The sequence below is a fragment of the Motacilla alba genome, chromosome 9 (assembly GCF_015832195.1).
Source record: "Motacilla alba alba isolate MOTALB_02 chromosome 9, Motacilla_alba_V1.0_pri, whole genome shotgun sequence".
NCBI classification, from domain to species: Eukaryota; Metazoa; Chordata; class Aves; order Passeriformes; family Motacillidae; genus Motacilla; species Motacilla alba.
Window position 1 is genome coordinate 21267941 of NC_052024.1, and position 16320 is coordinate 21284260.

The 16320-nt window shown below is 48.2% G+C and overlaps 1 protein-coding gene across 10 annotated transcripts in view; it reads left to right on the forward strand.

Annotated features, from left to right (window-relative positions):
* TNIK (TRAF2 and NCK interacting kinase) overlaps nucleotides 1-16320 on the forward strand; it is a 153110-nt gene that overhangs the window by 134998 nt on the left and 1792 nt on the right. For 9 of the 10 annotated variants that reach the window (XM_038146281.1, XM_038146280.1, XM_038146282.1 and 6 more), the window contains 10 exons: nucleotides 2118-2244; nucleotides 4407-4571; nucleotides 7418-7532; nucleotides 7900-8070; nucleotides 9654-9797; nucleotides 11341-11475; nucleotides 11717-11817; nucleotides 13076-13225; nucleotides 14153-14312; nucleotides 14917-15056. In XM_038146281.1, the coding sequence (XP_038002209.1) occupies nucleotides 2118-2244; nucleotides 4407-4571; nucleotides 7418-7532; nucleotides 7900-8070; nucleotides 9654-9797; nucleotides 11341-11475; nucleotides 11717-11817; nucleotides 13076-13225; nucleotides 14153-14312; nucleotides 14917-15056 (1408 nt within the window). The remainder of the gene's footprint in view (nucleotides 1-2117; nucleotides 2245-4406; nucleotides 4572-7417; nucleotides 7533-7899; nucleotides 8071-9653; nucleotides 9798-11340; nucleotides 11476-11716; nucleotides 11818-13075; nucleotides 13226-14152; nucleotides 14313-14916; nucleotides 15057-16320) is intronic. The other variant, XM_038146288.1, reaches the window with a different exon arrangement.

Consider the following 16320-nt stretch of genomic DNA (forward strand, 5'->3'; position numbering starts at 1 on the left):
AGACCATGTCTCCTTGAGTCCATGTTATTCAGAATTCCAAGTTCCTGGGTTGAAGCTTCCTTTCAGCAGAAGAATTAAAATCAGAGCTCTTGAGTTGGTTGGAGCAAGTCAGGAGGCAGAGGGATGGCTCTGAACGTGCAGCAGTGGGATGGGCAGTCAGGCGTGCCAGAAGGGGCCTCAAGCTGCTCGTGGAAGAGGAGTTTAATCAGGAGTGGTTAATTTGTGCTGACATCCTTCTTCAGACACCTTGGGTTTGACACAGCACTTCCCAGTGGATAAATTGCTCACTGGATGCCTTGCAGCCACATGTGTGGGATGACAGGCACAGCAGTGAGCTGGATGCCCCCAGCCCCTGCCAGGCCAATGCCACATGTCCCATAATGTCCTGTCTCTGAGTGTCCCAGAGACACAGGGTGGAGATGCAAGGGTGTCTGCAGGCAGAGCTGCACTGCCCCATGTCTGGGAAAAAAAAAAACCAACAAATCCTCTGAGTTAAACCCTTATTTCACAAAAGGGACCTTAGCTCGAGTTCAGCCTCGATGTACTTTGGTGTTTTCCTAACAGAGATTAATTTTCCTATGTTCAGTGTTTGTCATTGGAAAGTTGGGCCAAGGTAATCATCTCATCTTCTGCTGCACCTTCAGAGTGATCTTTGTGTAACCCATGTTTAAACTTCCCTGGATGTCCTCCCTGAGCACCTGGCTGCTCTTCATTCCAGCTCTATCCAGGTCTCTTCTGCTGCAGGATAAACCTATCCATTTTTGCTCTGTGTCCCAGTGGATAGGAGGGATTGTTTATTCCATCCACCTCTGGAGATATAATTCCTCCATCTGAAGACTCTGATGACTCCCTTCAGCTCCTTCTCCTTGAGCTGTGCAAGCCAGCTCTTGCCCATGGCCAGGGAATTCTTGCAGGATGACATGGAAACTGTGCACTGATGAAATTTGGGACCTCAGGGCTACCTCAGCCATTCATTCACTGCCTGTACAGTCTCAAAATTAACATAACCTCCTCTGGCCCTGTTTTCTTGTTTTAAAACTATAATAACTGTGCTATTTTCTCATCTTTTAGTGTAAAGTTAATGGTAGGGAGGTGTTAGCTTCTCACATGAAAGGTGCTGTAGGAGTCTGGTGGGCTGCTGTCTGGAGTGCCTTTGTCATGCCTGTCCAGGTGTAGGTGTGATCCGATGCAGGCAAGGAGCCAGTCCCACCTCAGGGTCCCCAGGGCTCAGATCCCACCTTGGACCAGTAACCCCACGATTAATCCAGGTTGTTTTGGCTTTTCACCGACCGGGCTCCCTCACAAGCATCCAGGCTTGTTGGTGTGCACAGGAGTTGAAGGTTGTATTGCCTCACACTGCTGGAAGCAGTTGGTCTGTGAGGTTTTAAATGCAGAGTAACAGGCCCGATCATCCAGGGGTGTTGGTTGTTTGCTTGTGGATGTGTTACATTTAGGCAGCCAGGCTGCCAAGTGAAGTAATGGGGACTGCTCAGCACCTGTGACATCAAATCTCAGGCAGTCCTAAAATGTAATAAATTCCAGCCTCATTCTTCAGATAGGATCATGGAAATTTCAAGGTGAAACCACAGGTTAGGGCTACGTTTTCACCTGGAAAACAGCAGAAAGCTACAGGACACAACTTGTCCTTCTGCCCACATCTTCTCCAGATCCCATCCCCTCCCTTGTTATTTGCCATCAGATGCTCTCGTATTTCCTTTTCAGGGGTTGAGGTGGGAATTAAAGGGAGTAAATTTTGGTTTTCTGCAGCTTTTTTTAGGTAGAAAAAAATTATATAAAGTAGAGCAGGAGTGCCACTCCTTGTTACCTGTTCATCAGTGCCCCTCTCAGGACACCTGGGGATGAGAAAGAGAATGGTCTCTCTCTTTGGTATCTGTTTTTTATCAACCTGCCCCTGGCTCTGTATTTCTGGCAGCATCTATCATTTCCCCATAAATCTAAGTGGATATATTTTGTTAACTTTTCTTCCAGTAAGGTACAGAGCCTTACCCTTATTGAAATAATACTGTACTAGTGTTTTCACTAGTATTTTCACCGATTTTTCACCTGGTTTAACAAAGGGAATATTCACCGTTAATGCTTTTCCCCTCTGTCCCCAGACCAACAGGAATTCCTGGAAGCAACGAGCCGTACAACCTGGGAATGGTGACAACCCACGGGCTCGAGACTTCCCACGCAGATACGTTTAGCAATATTTCAAGGGAAGGGACTTTAATGGTGAGGGAGGTAAGTTGTAAAACAAACACTTCCATGGAGCATCTTCAGGAGGTTTTGCCCATGTAAGCACAAAAACTAACAGTGCTGTGTGTCCGGAACACAAAATGAGGAGTAAATTGTGCTCGTTAGCTCTCTCGTTAATGCAATTTACACTGGAGCAACTGTGACAAGTGCAAATGTTTCTCAGAACTACAAACAGCAGTGAATGGCAGTGCCAGGGCACGGCGGGGAGGAGGCTCCTGCAGAGGGCTCTGCTGTAACCCCACCATTGCTGCAGGCAGCAGGAGTTACCTTCCATTAAAGCTTTTAATGAATTCTGCCCCAAAGTTTGCCCTCTTCTTCCCAGCCTTTACCACCTTGGGACTGTTAGAGCCACGCAGTGTTTGCAGAGCATTTGGGGGCTTTTAGCAGAGGCTGGTGCTGCTCAGGGACCACTGTGGGAGGCACTGGGCATCCCAGATGGATGTGAGGCTGTAGAGGTGAGGCTGTGGTGGGAGCAATGCTGAGGGATGCTTCTGCAGCAGTGAGGCACAGGAGGCACCTTCAGTGGCTGTGGAAGATCTCCCTCGGTGTTTCTCGACTTGCCAGCTGCTGGAACGTTCTGGTGATGCTGGTGGAGGTGCAGATGGGTAGCTGGACTCCTGGTGAGAGGGCAGGAGGCCCTCATGGTTAGGGAACAGGGGAGTCACTCTCCCACCAGCACATCAGGGAGGTGGATGGGAGAGGAGAAGGAGGGAGGGGAGCTTGGAGTCTGCAATTGTGAAGGAGGGATGTTTAGATCACATGTAAACAAGACTTGAGCTGCATTTTAGTTCTTAATTCCATTAATCTAATGTGTTCACATATGAATGAAAAAGATAAATGCAAGTTTGAAAGAGAGGAATGAGTTAGCAAAAGAACTCACATGTTTCTTTCTTCTCAACTTGCTTTCTCCATCCGTTTTGGAGGGGGCAGTAATACAGTCCACCCCATCCCTCACTGGGGTGGAGCTGTTCAGAGCAGGGATCCCCACAGCTCTGCACATCCCTAAATCAGGGAGGGTGCTGTGGGTGAGTGGGAGAGCAAGGCCCTGTGTAACAGGCAGCTGTTCCTGAAATGAGCTTGTGTTCAGCATCACAACAGTAAAACCCGTGCTGTGCCAGCAGGGCTGGATGAGAATCAGGATGCAGAGGGGTTTAAAAGGTGTGGGCAACACCAACAGCTGGAAAACCCCACTGGGAGGAGAAAGCATGATAAGAAATCCAAACTGTAGCCTTGTGCTGGGTGCTTACTGTTCCCCCCCCACTACCATAGCCATCAGAGGATGGGCTCACTGAGGTCACTGGGCTTTGGGCAAAGAGCTTTTCACTCTTTGGTGGCATGGCAAGGTGTGGTTGAAGGTGATGGTAATGAGCAATCAAAAGATAAATGTCATCAGGACTAGTCAGGGGCTTGGTGGGCCCAGTTAAAGTTTCCACAAATCCCAGTAAATGGGTAAATCTCTGTAACAATCTCATTGATGTGCTCCAGGTAGGTGAGATTCATCAAAATGGCAAAATAAATTAGGAAGGGAGAAACCTCCCAGTACTTACCTTGCACAGGGAGGGGATGGAAAGGAAGGGGAACCCTGTGGAAACCCAAGGAATCTCGTGTGCAGGGCGAGCTGCTGGTGGTTCTGCCCCTCCTCCTCTGCTGCTGTTCACTGCTGGTTTGGGTCACAGAAACATGGGACAGGGCTGTGCTGGCACTTGCAGGCAGGCTGCTCTTTGCCATAGCTGTGCAAAGCTGTCCAGGCTACGCTGATTGAGGGCTCAGATTCTGCTGTCACCAGTGTCCAGTGGCCGTGTGGGAGCAGAGCTGGCCATGGGGTTTGCACCCATGGGGGCAGGTGCAGAATCTGCCCTACCTTCCTCATCTCCAGCCAACAGTGACCAGGCTTCTCTCGCTGTTTCGTGGCTAATTACTCTGCATTGACTTTGTCATTAATCCTGTCTTTAATTCTCTGGAGTGGGGGTTTGGTTTGCTGCTTGCCAGGCTGCATGGGGGTGGAACAGAGAGGGTCCTTCTCCTGCGCTTGCTCTGGGAGCCGGGGGACTGCCGACAACCTCGTTTTTGTTTGGTTTTTTTCTCTTCTTTTTCTCTTCCCTCCCCCCTCCCTTCTCTTTTCTTCCTCATGCCTTGTGTCTCTGCAGACCTCTGGTGAAAAAAAGCGTTCTGGCCACGCAGCCAGCAATGGCTTTGCAGGTCACATCAATCTGCCTGACCTGGTGCAGCAAAGCCACTCGCCGGCGGGCACGCCGACCGAGGCCCTGGGGCGAGTCTCCACGCATGCGCAGGACATGGACTCGGTGCCTGAAGTAGGTGGTGGGGGGCTCCTCTTTCTCCTTTGCACCGCTTTTAAATCGAGTATTAACATCTCTGCCCCCTGACGGGACTCTCCTGCTCTCCTTCTGCCTTTCTTGGCTCCTCCCTCTCTCTGTTTCTGGTCCCCGTGGGTGAGTGTAGTGGAAATGCGAGGGAATCGGATGGGTTACTGCTATAGGGGTCTGTGGCTGATGGGAGAAGCCTTTATTAGGTCTTTCAAGCCCACCAGCTGGAGTTCTGGTGGTGTGACACAAGTGCTGCCAACTGGTAAGAAAGCCCCATTTTTTTTTTTGAACATTTGGATATAAAAGAAAGTGGTGAGAGCCATTAGCTTCAACTGGGCCCAGCTTCCATCTGTGCAACCTCTGATAATTATCATGACTGAAAGGGTTACCAGAAACCAAAGCCAACAAAATTCCAGGTTGTTCTTCAGAGTAGAAGAAGCCTGCACACTTTTAAAGCCGTGTGTTTCCTGTCATGGCAAAATGTTTCTCTCTGGGAGGTGTTTTATAGGCACATGATTGAACATTAAATTGAGTAAGTGTAAAAAGTCTTAGTACAAGATGAGACAAATAAACCAAGGGAATTGATGTGTCCAGCTTACCATCCTCAGCTGTGGGAACCAAACAGTTCATTTTTCCCATGAGAATTCAACCAATTTGGTGCTAATTAAGCTATTGTATTTAATGTTTTTGTTTCACTTGGTAGGTTGTACATCAAGAATTCTGCCATCCTATGTTCTTTCATAGAATTGATGTTCTCACTCTATGGTGTACTTTTACTAGCAGTATAAAAAAATAATCTTGGAATTGGGCATTGATAAAACGTAAGAACAGATGGTGCCTGACTTGACCTCAAGTTTTTATCTGTTTCCTAATTGGCATTAAAAGCAGGAATGAGAGAGTTGATCCCGAAAGTAACACCTTCCACAGTCATCCTGGGGCTGAAATGCAGCCTAGGATTGGGTTTAAATGTATTAATTTATAGAATATCAACCAAAAAGATCTTCTCCATTTCTAAAATTGTATTTTTAGAGCTGACTGAGCAGGGAGTGGGTGTGAGTGGAAACTTGGGGATTTTGTTCATGGACTTCCAGGTGACTCATGCAAGCATGACCTCAGCCTGCAGCTTGATGCTCTTTGTAAGCCACCACACAGGTTTATAGGCTGTTGAACAGGACCTGGGGAAAGATGAAGTCTTAATATTTAAATATCAGCCTTGGAAGCTATTAAAATGTCATCTTCTGAGGAGAAAAACTGAATGTGAGCAAGGAAAAATGCTCGGTGCATTGGGATGAGGGGTTTCTTTGTAATTCATTTGCTGGAAAGCACCTGGCTCTCAGCTGGAAATCCCTGCAAAAACTGAAATCTCCTCTTCCTTAAATTGCTATTGTTTTATGGAAAAGACATTCAGCACAGGGAAAGAATCTGTGTATTTCTTGGAGAGGAGACAAGCACAAAGCAGAGGTATCTGTGCCCACAGCCTTCCCTGCTGCAGGCTGTTAACTCCTTCAGTTACCATATTCTGCTTAGAAATCCATCCTGTTTCTATGGAAACAGCCAGGCTGTCAGGGAATAGGGCTGGGAGGGAAGCAGGATGCACAGCCTGATTTTGGCATGGATGCTGGCTCGCCCATGGATGCCAGCCCCAAAACGCTTGGAAAAGTCACGAGCCACAAAGCTGCTCCTACACCTGGCTTTTTGTGCCCTTGAATCCTTTTATGGCTCACTGGAGGACAGGCACAGGCCCAGCCTGGTTTCAGTGGGGATGTGCCAGGGTGGTGGTGTTCCCCATGGCACATCTCCCCAGGCAGGTCCCCATGGCAGCTGTCACACAGGGACTGTGGCAGTGGGCATGGGGAGCAGCCGGGGCTTGGTGACTGGGTGAAAGCTGAGGAAGATTTCAGAAGAAGGACAGTGTCCCAGAGAAGAAAGACATGAGCTGTAGTGGTGCTGCAGAGTGAGCTGGGTTTGCTGCTGTTGCAGCTCTAAACTGAGCTCATCCATAAAGCATGTCCTGGGTAAATGCTGGAGTAGGAAGGATAAGCTGCTCAAAAAAGGGGGGAATTCACGTCACTTTGACTCCAAAGGCAAGGATTTCCTTTTGCTTGGAGTGAGGTCTTAGCCTCGTTTTCTGCCTTAAAGCAATGGTTTTAAAAAGAAAGCTGTGTGACACTGCAGTTTGTTCATGCCCAGATTCCCTCAGCAAAACACTGGCTCTGACATTTCCTGTGATACCCTCAGGTTAAGTTTTGTTAACTTAGAAATGCCCCTTTCTGCAGTCCCACTTGAAGTGCTTGGGATAATTGAAAACTGTGCCCCTGCCCCCAAGCCAGGGCTTCACAGGGACTCCCAGCACCATCCTGCCAACCTCAGCTGGAATGGAAAAGTGGGAAAAGCAACCCCTCGCCTGCCTGACATCCCAGAGAAGTGTAAGGCATGTGTGTGACATGCAGAGAGTAAACAGGTGGATTGATGATTTTAAAGGTCTGCTCCAGTCTAAATGATTTTGTGATTCTGGGTTGGATTTCACCTGCCTTGGCTTCTGCCTTTGGCCCTGTGGTTTCTCTGCTGACTGTCCCCATGGCTGTGCTTCTGCCTGTGAGGAGAGAGCGGAGCCAGGCCCTGCTCCTCCCATTTTCTGTCACTCACAAACACTCAGAAATCCAATTTAATTTTTTGTTTCTGATTAGTTATGGGGAGGAGGAGCAGATGTTCATAGAGGGCTCAAAAAGGGCGCCGCAGAGGCAGGCGCCATTTGCTAATTAGAAAGTCTTAGATGTACACAGGTGCACAAAATTACTGTGTGCTGAGCTCTCTCTTTGCTGTTCATTTTCTAGTATGGAATGGGAAGTAGCACCAAAGCCTCTTTCACCCCCTTTGTGGACACCAGAGTGTATCAGACCTCACCTACCGATGAAGATGAAGATGAGGATGAAGAGTCATCTGCTAATCGTAAGAGCCAATGTGGCCAGTTTGAGATGGGAGGGCCTTGTGGAAAGCAGGCCAGGGAGCCTGAATAACCCCAGAGAACCTCTCACATTTCACTCACTCCAGATATAGCTGGCGTCTGTATCCTTGCCCTCTCTAGCTGCCGTCCAACTTCTTATCCCCCCCAGCAAAATGCCACCTGAAAAATCTGTGAGGAAATGGGGAGCAGCAGAAATCCACCCTGCTATCTGCTTGGGCAAACTAATATCTTGTAACACAGTGACGATTCCCCCATGGAGAAATAAACCAAATATTATCATTCTATCCCAAAAAAGAGGTGACAGAACATTTAACCATCACCCCTCCCTGTCCTGCTGTGTTCCCTTGCCAGCCCTGTTCACCAGCGAGCTGCTGAGGCAGGAGCAGGCCAAGCTGAATGAGGCGCGCAAGATCTCGGTGGTGAACGTGAACCCCACCAACATCCGTCCCCACAGCGACACCCCGGAGATCCGCAAGTACAAGAAGCGCTTCAACTCCGAGATTCTCTGTGCTGCTCTCTGGGGTAAGCCCCGGGCCCGCCCTGCCCTCCGTGTGGCTCCCAGGGGCTGGGGTGGTGTCCTGGTTTAGGGCAAATTTGGGAGAAAACCTCCAAAAGGGGGACCCTCCAGAAAGCAAATCCACACAGCCCCTCTCTCCAACTGGTTCAGGAAGGATTCCTCAGAGGGAAGTGGAAAGAACCTGTTTATTTAACAGGCAGAGCATCCCCAGCACACAGAATGAACAATACCAGGTGACAAGACTCTTTCACCGCTCTGAAAAGGATGACAAATTCATAAAGTCTCTTCTGGGAGTGGTCGCTCTGTTTCTGTCCCTCTGGCACTGGGAATGGCTGCTGCAGCCACAAGGTGCAAACTCTTGGTGTTTCCCAGGTCCCAGTCCGGAGCAGGTTCGAGTAGTTTCAAAAAAAGGAAAGGAAAAACAGTCCAGGGAAAAATTCGGACTGCTTACCTAAACTAACCAACTAGCAGGAGCAAAAGCAAGAGCAAAGCAGAAGTAAGAGCAAAGCAAAAAGCCAAAGCTGCACTATGCACTGCCCATCTCTGTGTCCCACCAGCCATGGGGGAGCAGGCTGATAACAAAACCACAACAAAACGTTCGCTCTTCAGAGCCAGTGTTGAAGGCACAGAACATAACATCCAGCATAAACAGAACACAGGAATGGGGATAGAAGCATCATAACGTCACCCTAGGACAGGTGGGAATGTGTGGGAATGTGTCCCTGTCTCTGCTTGGCCCCTTCCCCATCCCTCTCTTGGTTTGGAAAGACAGGTGCCTGCTAAGGAAGGCAGGAGCCTCCCTGATATGGAAAATGTAAACCCCCTCCCTCTGAATTGCTATAAAATTTAAATTAAGGGGCTCTCAGGCAACAAATACGGGAGCAGGAAATAACATTTCTTTAATAGGGAAGAAAATAAAAGGATAAAATAAGCAATGCAGTAAAACTAAAACAACACTGACAGAGTCAGAACACAACCTGACACCCTGTTGGTCAGGGTGCTGGTAGCAGTCCAAATGGAAATGTGGCTGCAGCCCTCCTGGAGTGTCAGGGGTGGTTCTGCTGGAGCAGGGATCATGTAGAAAAGGGTGTAGTCTTCCTCTGAAGATACAGTGGAAGCAGAAGCAGCTGCTGTTCCTCTGGGAAATCCAGTGGAGACGGTGTGTGGTATTTCCAGAATCTCCAGATTATATCCGGGTAGGAATGCTTGGCTCCTCCCTCTGGGCGGAGCATCTCACGATGGGATGCTGTAGTTCTTATCAGTCAGGCAGTGACATTCAACAGCCTCTTATCAGCAGATGTCCCCTCTCGAGGGAGGAGTGACTGTGGAAGGGATAAGGAAAACTGCTCACTTGACAAAAGACAACTGCCATATCGATGGTAATAGAATACATCTTGCCTTGCAGTCTGGAACAATCCCCCAAGGTCACGTCCCCCCGCGCTGCAGAGTGACCCTTGCTGTCCATGGGAAGGTCCCAGCCTCAGCTGGGCCGGTCACACTTCTGCTGGCAGCAGAGATGAGCTCGGGGTGTTGTCCTTGGGAGCAGCCATGGCTCCTGGCACCCATGGCCCTCTGCTCTCTTCTCCAGGTGTGAATCTGCTGGTGGGCACGGAGAACGGCCTGATGCTGCTGGATCGGAGTGGGCAGGGCAAGGTCTACAACCTCATCAACAGGCGGCGCTTCCAGCAGATGGACGTCCTCGAGGGCCTCAACGTCCTCGTGACAATATCAGGTGCTCCTCTCGTGCCTTCACCCCGTCATTCACCTGCTCGGCCTTGTACAAGCCCTGAGGGGTTCCAGCTCAGACAGAACCTGCTCACTGGTGTCAGAGGGAAGCTCCCAGGGGAGCTGGAGGTGGTTTATTCTGGAATGAAATCAGTTAAATCTGCTTTCAAGAGAGTTTGCTTCCTTCACCTGCTGACTGCACTTCATCTCCAGTCTCCTTGAGGGGGGAAGGGGAGGTGCAGGATACAGGCAGGTGGCCCAGCAAAGGGGACAGTCACAGCTTGAGGGGGGCAGCGAGCTCTGCTTTTGGGTCTGTTTGGCTCTGGCTGAGGGAGCCGTGATCCATGGCTTTAGATTTCCAGTTCAGACCACAGATGTGCTTGGGCTGTCCCAGGCATTGTGAGGGCCAACGGCTTTTCACTGTCCCCATGTTTAGCTGGGAGCTCCAGAGTGCTCATATCAAGCTCATGGGGTGATTTCTGGGAAAAAAGCCCCAAAACCTCTATAGTCCAGTCTCCAGGGAGAGCATCCAGCATCCTCCTGCACAGCAGCCCCAAGGAGCACACGGGTGACAGCCAGGGCAGAGCCTTCTCCTGCTGACACCTGTCCAGCAGAGCTCACAGAGGGCAGCAAGAGAAGTGCTCATTAGGAAATGGTTTGATAGCATCCTTCTGTTTCCTTTCTGGCCTCGCTCTGCATTCACCTGCAAATTCCTGCTCCCCCCTTTCAGCCAGAGCTCCAAACTCATTGCTCCATCCTTTACCTGGTCTGCAGCTCCCCTGTGGTTTTGGGATCCAGCTGTAGGGATAAGGGGTTAGCACAGCTGGAATGGGAATAGCACCAAACTCCAGGATGATGCTGAGAATGAGTCCTGGGGACTTGTGGAAACCTGGGAGCAGACAGGGTCTATCCTTTGGGTGCTGCCTCACCAGGCTCAGTGTGAGCTCTGTCCTGTCCCTGTCGTGGGGGCTCTGCAGCCACAGGGATTTTGCAGCCATGTCACAGCCATCCAAGAGCAGGCAGCAGCGCAGAAATTGGGCAGCCCCTCAGCATTGCAGAGCCCAGCACCAGGCTTGCTGGCAAACAGCAGTGCCTGTCGCAGGCCAAGGAGCTCCTGTCTCATCTCCAGGGTGGAATTAATGTTGTATGAAGGAGAGGGAAAGAAAGAAACCAGGTAGCTGAGTGGTTGAATAAGCTTTGAGCTGTAGGAGGGTTGGGATCACTGCCCCACTGAGTCCCACTGTCCCTCTGTGAACACTGATTTATAGGAAAAGGAATATTTCTATGCTGTGGGAAGCAAAAGCCTGGCTTTTCCAGTGTCTGCCTGCAGCCTGCAAGACACAGGTCTGGGCTTCACTTTCCATATATTTCTTCCCAAGGAAAAACCCAATGCAACAACTAAATTACTAATTCCAATTACTCTTTATATTACTTTTATCATTAAATGGACTTACATTCTATCATCTTGTGACTGAAAATAAGCACTGAAACCTCAAGATGGTCCATGCAAACGTGCTCTGCTCTGACAGGGACATTTCCTTTGTCAACAGGAAAGAAGAACAAGCTGCGTGTGTACTACCTGTCCTGGCTGAGAAACAGGATTTTACACAATGACCCTGAGGTGGAGAAGAAGCAGGGCTGGATCACAGTTGGGGACCTGGAGGGATGCATCCACTACAAAGTTGGTGAGTGGAAATAAATGTCTGAAGAGATGTGGTTTTGTTCTCTAGTCTTAGGTCTGACCTGACAATTTGCTATTAAAAGTATAGGTAGACCATAGCCACAAGTAAATTTGGAATTCATCTTTATGCATTAGGTGGACTCTGTGCAATGAGAATCAACAGAGGGATGGCCTGAGAAGCTGTTCCTGGAGATTTGTTGTAAAGAGAGTGAATGTTTTTTAAATTGGGTTTGTTTTTATTTTAGTGAAATATGAAAGAATCAAGTTCTTGGTGATTGCCTTAAAGAACGCTGTAGAGATCTACGCTTGGGCTCCTAAACCATATCACAAGTTTATGGCATTTAAGGTATGTGTGTCTTTTACACTCTGTAATTGTAAATGCATGAGATTTCTGTACTCTGAAGAGCAGAAAAGCATCTTGCTTATGTAGCTGAGCTCCTTAGGATGCCTGGCAGGCATGGGAGATGGGATCCTCGCTGGCTGAAGAGATTGGATATGTTCTGCTTGCAGCCAACAATGAACTGTTATTATTAGTTTATGCTAGCAGGCTTTACTTGGGGAATTTGCAGAAAGCTGATCAAATGCATATGAGTAAAATTGAGCTGGGGATTTTGGTGGGTGTTTTTTGTGAGGTTTTTGTGTTTGGTGTTTTTCTCTCTGACTAATTTTTAACATACAGTACAAAAATAGGCTGGCATGATTTTCTGTTTTCATTTTGCAAGGTCCTCTCCCCTTCTGCAATTTGGATTCTGTTTCAAGACAAAAAGTTTGGGAGAGTGACCCACTCTTTCTCTTTTTTTCTTTTCACCTGCCTTGGTTTCCTCAGTGAGACCTTCCTCCTCTCCAACCTGCCAGTGGGTATTTTGTGCTTAGTCCTTCAGAGCACTTTTCATCCCAAGCTCTGTGCAGAGAAGAGTCACAAGGGCAATGCCTTGTGGAGATGCTCATGCTGAGTAATCTCATTTTACATCTTTCCAGCACAAATGGACCTATGCAGTATTAGGTCACGTTTGCTTTTTCTGAACAAAAGCCAGAGTAAATGGGCTCAGTGACATGGAGAGCTCAGCAGCATCAAATTGGTCTGGGATCCAGCTTCCCACAGATGTTTGTTTCACTCTCCTGCTGAGCACCTAAGCCATGGCGCTTGATCTGGACATGGCTGGGGGTTGGTGCCAGCCTTGCTGCAGCAGGTTAGATGGAGCAGGGAAAAGTAGGTCTTTGCTAAACTGACTCATTTCAGCTGCCCAAACCAGAGCAGTGATCCCTGCCAAGACAGGAGGTGGGTGGTCACGGATCTCTGCTGAGAGAGACTGAGCACACGCTCATGTAAAATTGAGCTGTCTCCTTCCTTTAGAGACCAAATCCCTGTGTTAGCCTCGGGCTCCTGGGAGAGAGAGCTGGGCTTGGCAAGAGTGGGCACTTATCTGCTGGGATGACTGAACACCCTCTGAGGCATCTGAGAGGGGAGCAGAGAAGCAGGAGAATAAATAACCACATATTTAATAGGAAACACAGTCAAACAAATATGATTTCAAAAGCGTATCAGGCTGCTGCAATGGGGATTTGTTGGTTTTCTGTGATGCTCATGGAAGGGATTATGAAAGTCTTTTGCAGATCTCCAGCACAAGCCGTTGCTCGTGGATCTCACTGTAGAAGAAGGCCAGAGGCTGAAGGTTATCTTTGGATCCCACACTGGTTTCCATGTGATTGATGTAGATTCTGGGAACTCCTATGATATCTATATACCATCTCATGTGAGTACAGGGGCAGTGCTGCTGCCTGAGGAACACGGGTCACCAGTGAGGTTTGGGCAGGCTCCCAGGGGCTCACAGGTGGGGACCAGGGATGGGTGTGACATTCCCCAGTGCTGCACTCACCTAAAGAGGACTCAGGGCCGTCACATACTTCATGTTCATCTGCACAGGCTGTTTCTGTCCTCATTCAGGAGCAGTAAAGTTTAAAGTAAAGGGTTTTTTATGTCCCATAAAGAGGACAATCTGTTTGTACACTGCATGGAGCAGTAATGGAGCTCTCTGCAGGACTTTCTTGTTGGGTCATATAGATGGTCATCCATCTGTTGGCCCACAATAAACTGGTCTAGGAAAAACTGTGTCACTAAACAAATGCAGGAATTGTTGCATCTGATCCAAGCAGCAGTCTCCTCTGCAAAAACTAGCAAGAGCAGAGGGGGAAATACTGGGGCAGTTTGGGATGGTTTTGTGTTGTCTTAGCTATGGAAGGGCAGACATGGGTGGAAAGTCAATGCCGCTGCCCTTGGAGCTAGAGGATGATTGCTAAAAAATAGGATATTTCCTCCCTAGGGCTGCCTGTAAAATTCTGAGTTTATTTACCTTGATTGGAACTGGTGATGGATTCATTGGCTCAGTCACTCATTTGTGTTCCAGCCAAGTGTCAGCCATCAGTCTTGGGGGCGTGTATGTTGTGATCTGTCTGTAATTGCTGAACCTGTTTATCCTTGCTGTGTCAGACAGCTTTGATGGTAAGGGTAAACATGACAGTTTATTCCCCTTCAGGCTTATCTCTGAAACCCAGTGCCTGTGTGGGGAATGCGGGGAGGGCTTTGTTCTCTGGCTGGTTTGGGCTTTTTCCCTGCAGTGCTCTGCTCCCTTCCCCTTTCTCCATTCAGTGTAATTCTGACTCAGGGTCTGTGTTGCCTGCAGATTCAGGGCAATATTACTCCTCACGCCATTGTCATCCTGCCCAAGACGGACGGGATGGAGATGCTGGTGTGCTATGAGGACGAGGGTGTCTACGTGAACACCTACGGGCGGATAACTAAAGACGTGGTGCTCCAGTGGGGAGAAATGCCTACTTCCGTGGGTAGGTCAACCCTTCCTCTTCACCTGCCTAAAATGCAAGTAAGATGAGCAGTTGAGAATGCTGAGATGGAGTCATTTGGGACGAAGGGGATTCCCCTCTTTTATGAAAGGGGATTTCCCTTAGCCAGCTATGAGATGAAATTGCTAAATTTGTGCAGTTTAGTCCTCCATAATAAAAGCAAGTAATTTCTTGAAGATTTGAACTTTTTTGAGTACGAGATAAGCAGAAGATAAATGTGAGATAATGCAAGCTGTTGCACTGGTGGGATACTGTGTTGAGTGGAGGGGGCTGGGTGTGGAGCTGGGAGCCCTTGAGTTGCTCTTCTGGCTCTGCTGTTGCTCAGCTCCACAGCCCATGGAGGCAAAACACTGCCCAGCCCCTCACCTTGTGAAACTGGAAGAAGTGATGCTGCTTCTGTTTAAATTTCTCAGCAATTTTTGGATGAAAAGTGCTCTGAAAAGGCTGCTCTCCCTGCAGGCCATCAGAGCTCTGCCATTGATCTGCTTAGGCTTTTGAGTAGCAGCTTATGAGAGCTTTTCTGCCCATTGCATAATATTTAACTCAACACAAGTTGTAACACCTGCCAAACGCTTCCTTTTGACAGCCTACATTCATTCCAATCAAATAATGGGCTGGGGAGAGAAAGCTATTGAGATCCGGTCAGTGGAGACAGGACATTTGGATGGAGTATTTATGCACAAGCGAGCTCAAAGGTTAAAGTTTCTATGTGAAAGAAATGATAAGGTAAGTCCACTTCAAAGCTTGTATCTGTGCTGCGAGCTACAAGGTGCTTTTAGAGCTTACGTCTGGTTTGTCTTGAGATTAATCATTAATCTGAAGGTTCTGTTTAATAAGCAGTGCCCTTAAGCCTATTCCCAGTTAAATTTCTCCAGTGGATGGAGACCTCAGCCTGCAAGATCTCTTCTCCATCTAGCTGAGATCTGTGTCGACTTGGCTTAAGTTCTTTCACCTGAACATTAAATTGAGGCTGCCAAGTGAACTCTGAAAGTTGAGTATTAGCAATGGTGTGGAAGGGACCCTGATTTGAGCTCTGATGCAGACACATTTTGATGCATCTTAAATTATTTTCCTCTTACAGCCTCATCCATTTCTGTGGACAGCAGTGATAAATACTGCTCTGGAGGGTCCCCAGAGTTGCATGGCTGTCATGTAGATGCCCCCTGCCACAGGTGTTGCAAGGGGGGCAGGGAATGAGGAGAAATTGCTGGAGGAAAAGGCATTTTTGAGTGGAAGAGATGGTTGAATGCTGAGGTCGTTCTGCAGGTGGTGTTCCCTCCTCTCACAAGGTTTCTCTAAGATAAGTCAGGAGCAAGCAGCAGGGAGATCTTTCATAATGGACACGATCACAAAGCCAGTGAAGAAACCAGTTGCTGTGTCCCCGGAGCAGGATTTAATAATGTGCAGTAAATGAGCTTTGAGGCCATGATCACTGTAGTGAACAGCTGCTCATTAGCTGAGCTCTGCCCTTCCTGGGGCATGGAGGTAGGCTGAAGCTCTGCAGGAAGATGTATCCTAACTTTGCAGTTGAGTATGTTTTGAGAAGCTGTCCAAGAAGCTGAATTTAAGTTTAATTTTAGTGTAATCTAATTCTAACAAAGCTGGGAAAAAACCCACTGCGATCTTTCTAAAATACTGGAACCATCTGATGGGTTTGAAATACTAAACTGAGATGTTTCTCTTTCTGGAGAGCTGGTTAAACTGGTAAGATCAAGTAATTTTTGGTTTTATTAAGGACAGAGGCTTCAGATAGTTCCCTTCAATGTTTGCAAATTACAACTTATTTAATTTTTAAGACTCCCCTTGGAATCGAATGCTGGTGGATCATGCCAGAAGCACCAAAACCCCAGTTCTTCATACAGAATCCTGATAGGTTTCTCCACTTCGAGCATGTTGAAGAGAAGTTGTTTTTCTGGGCTTTACTTTCAGGAATAGCTGAAATACCAGGACTAACTTTTCCAAAAAAAAAGCCATTTCAGACTGAGGCAGA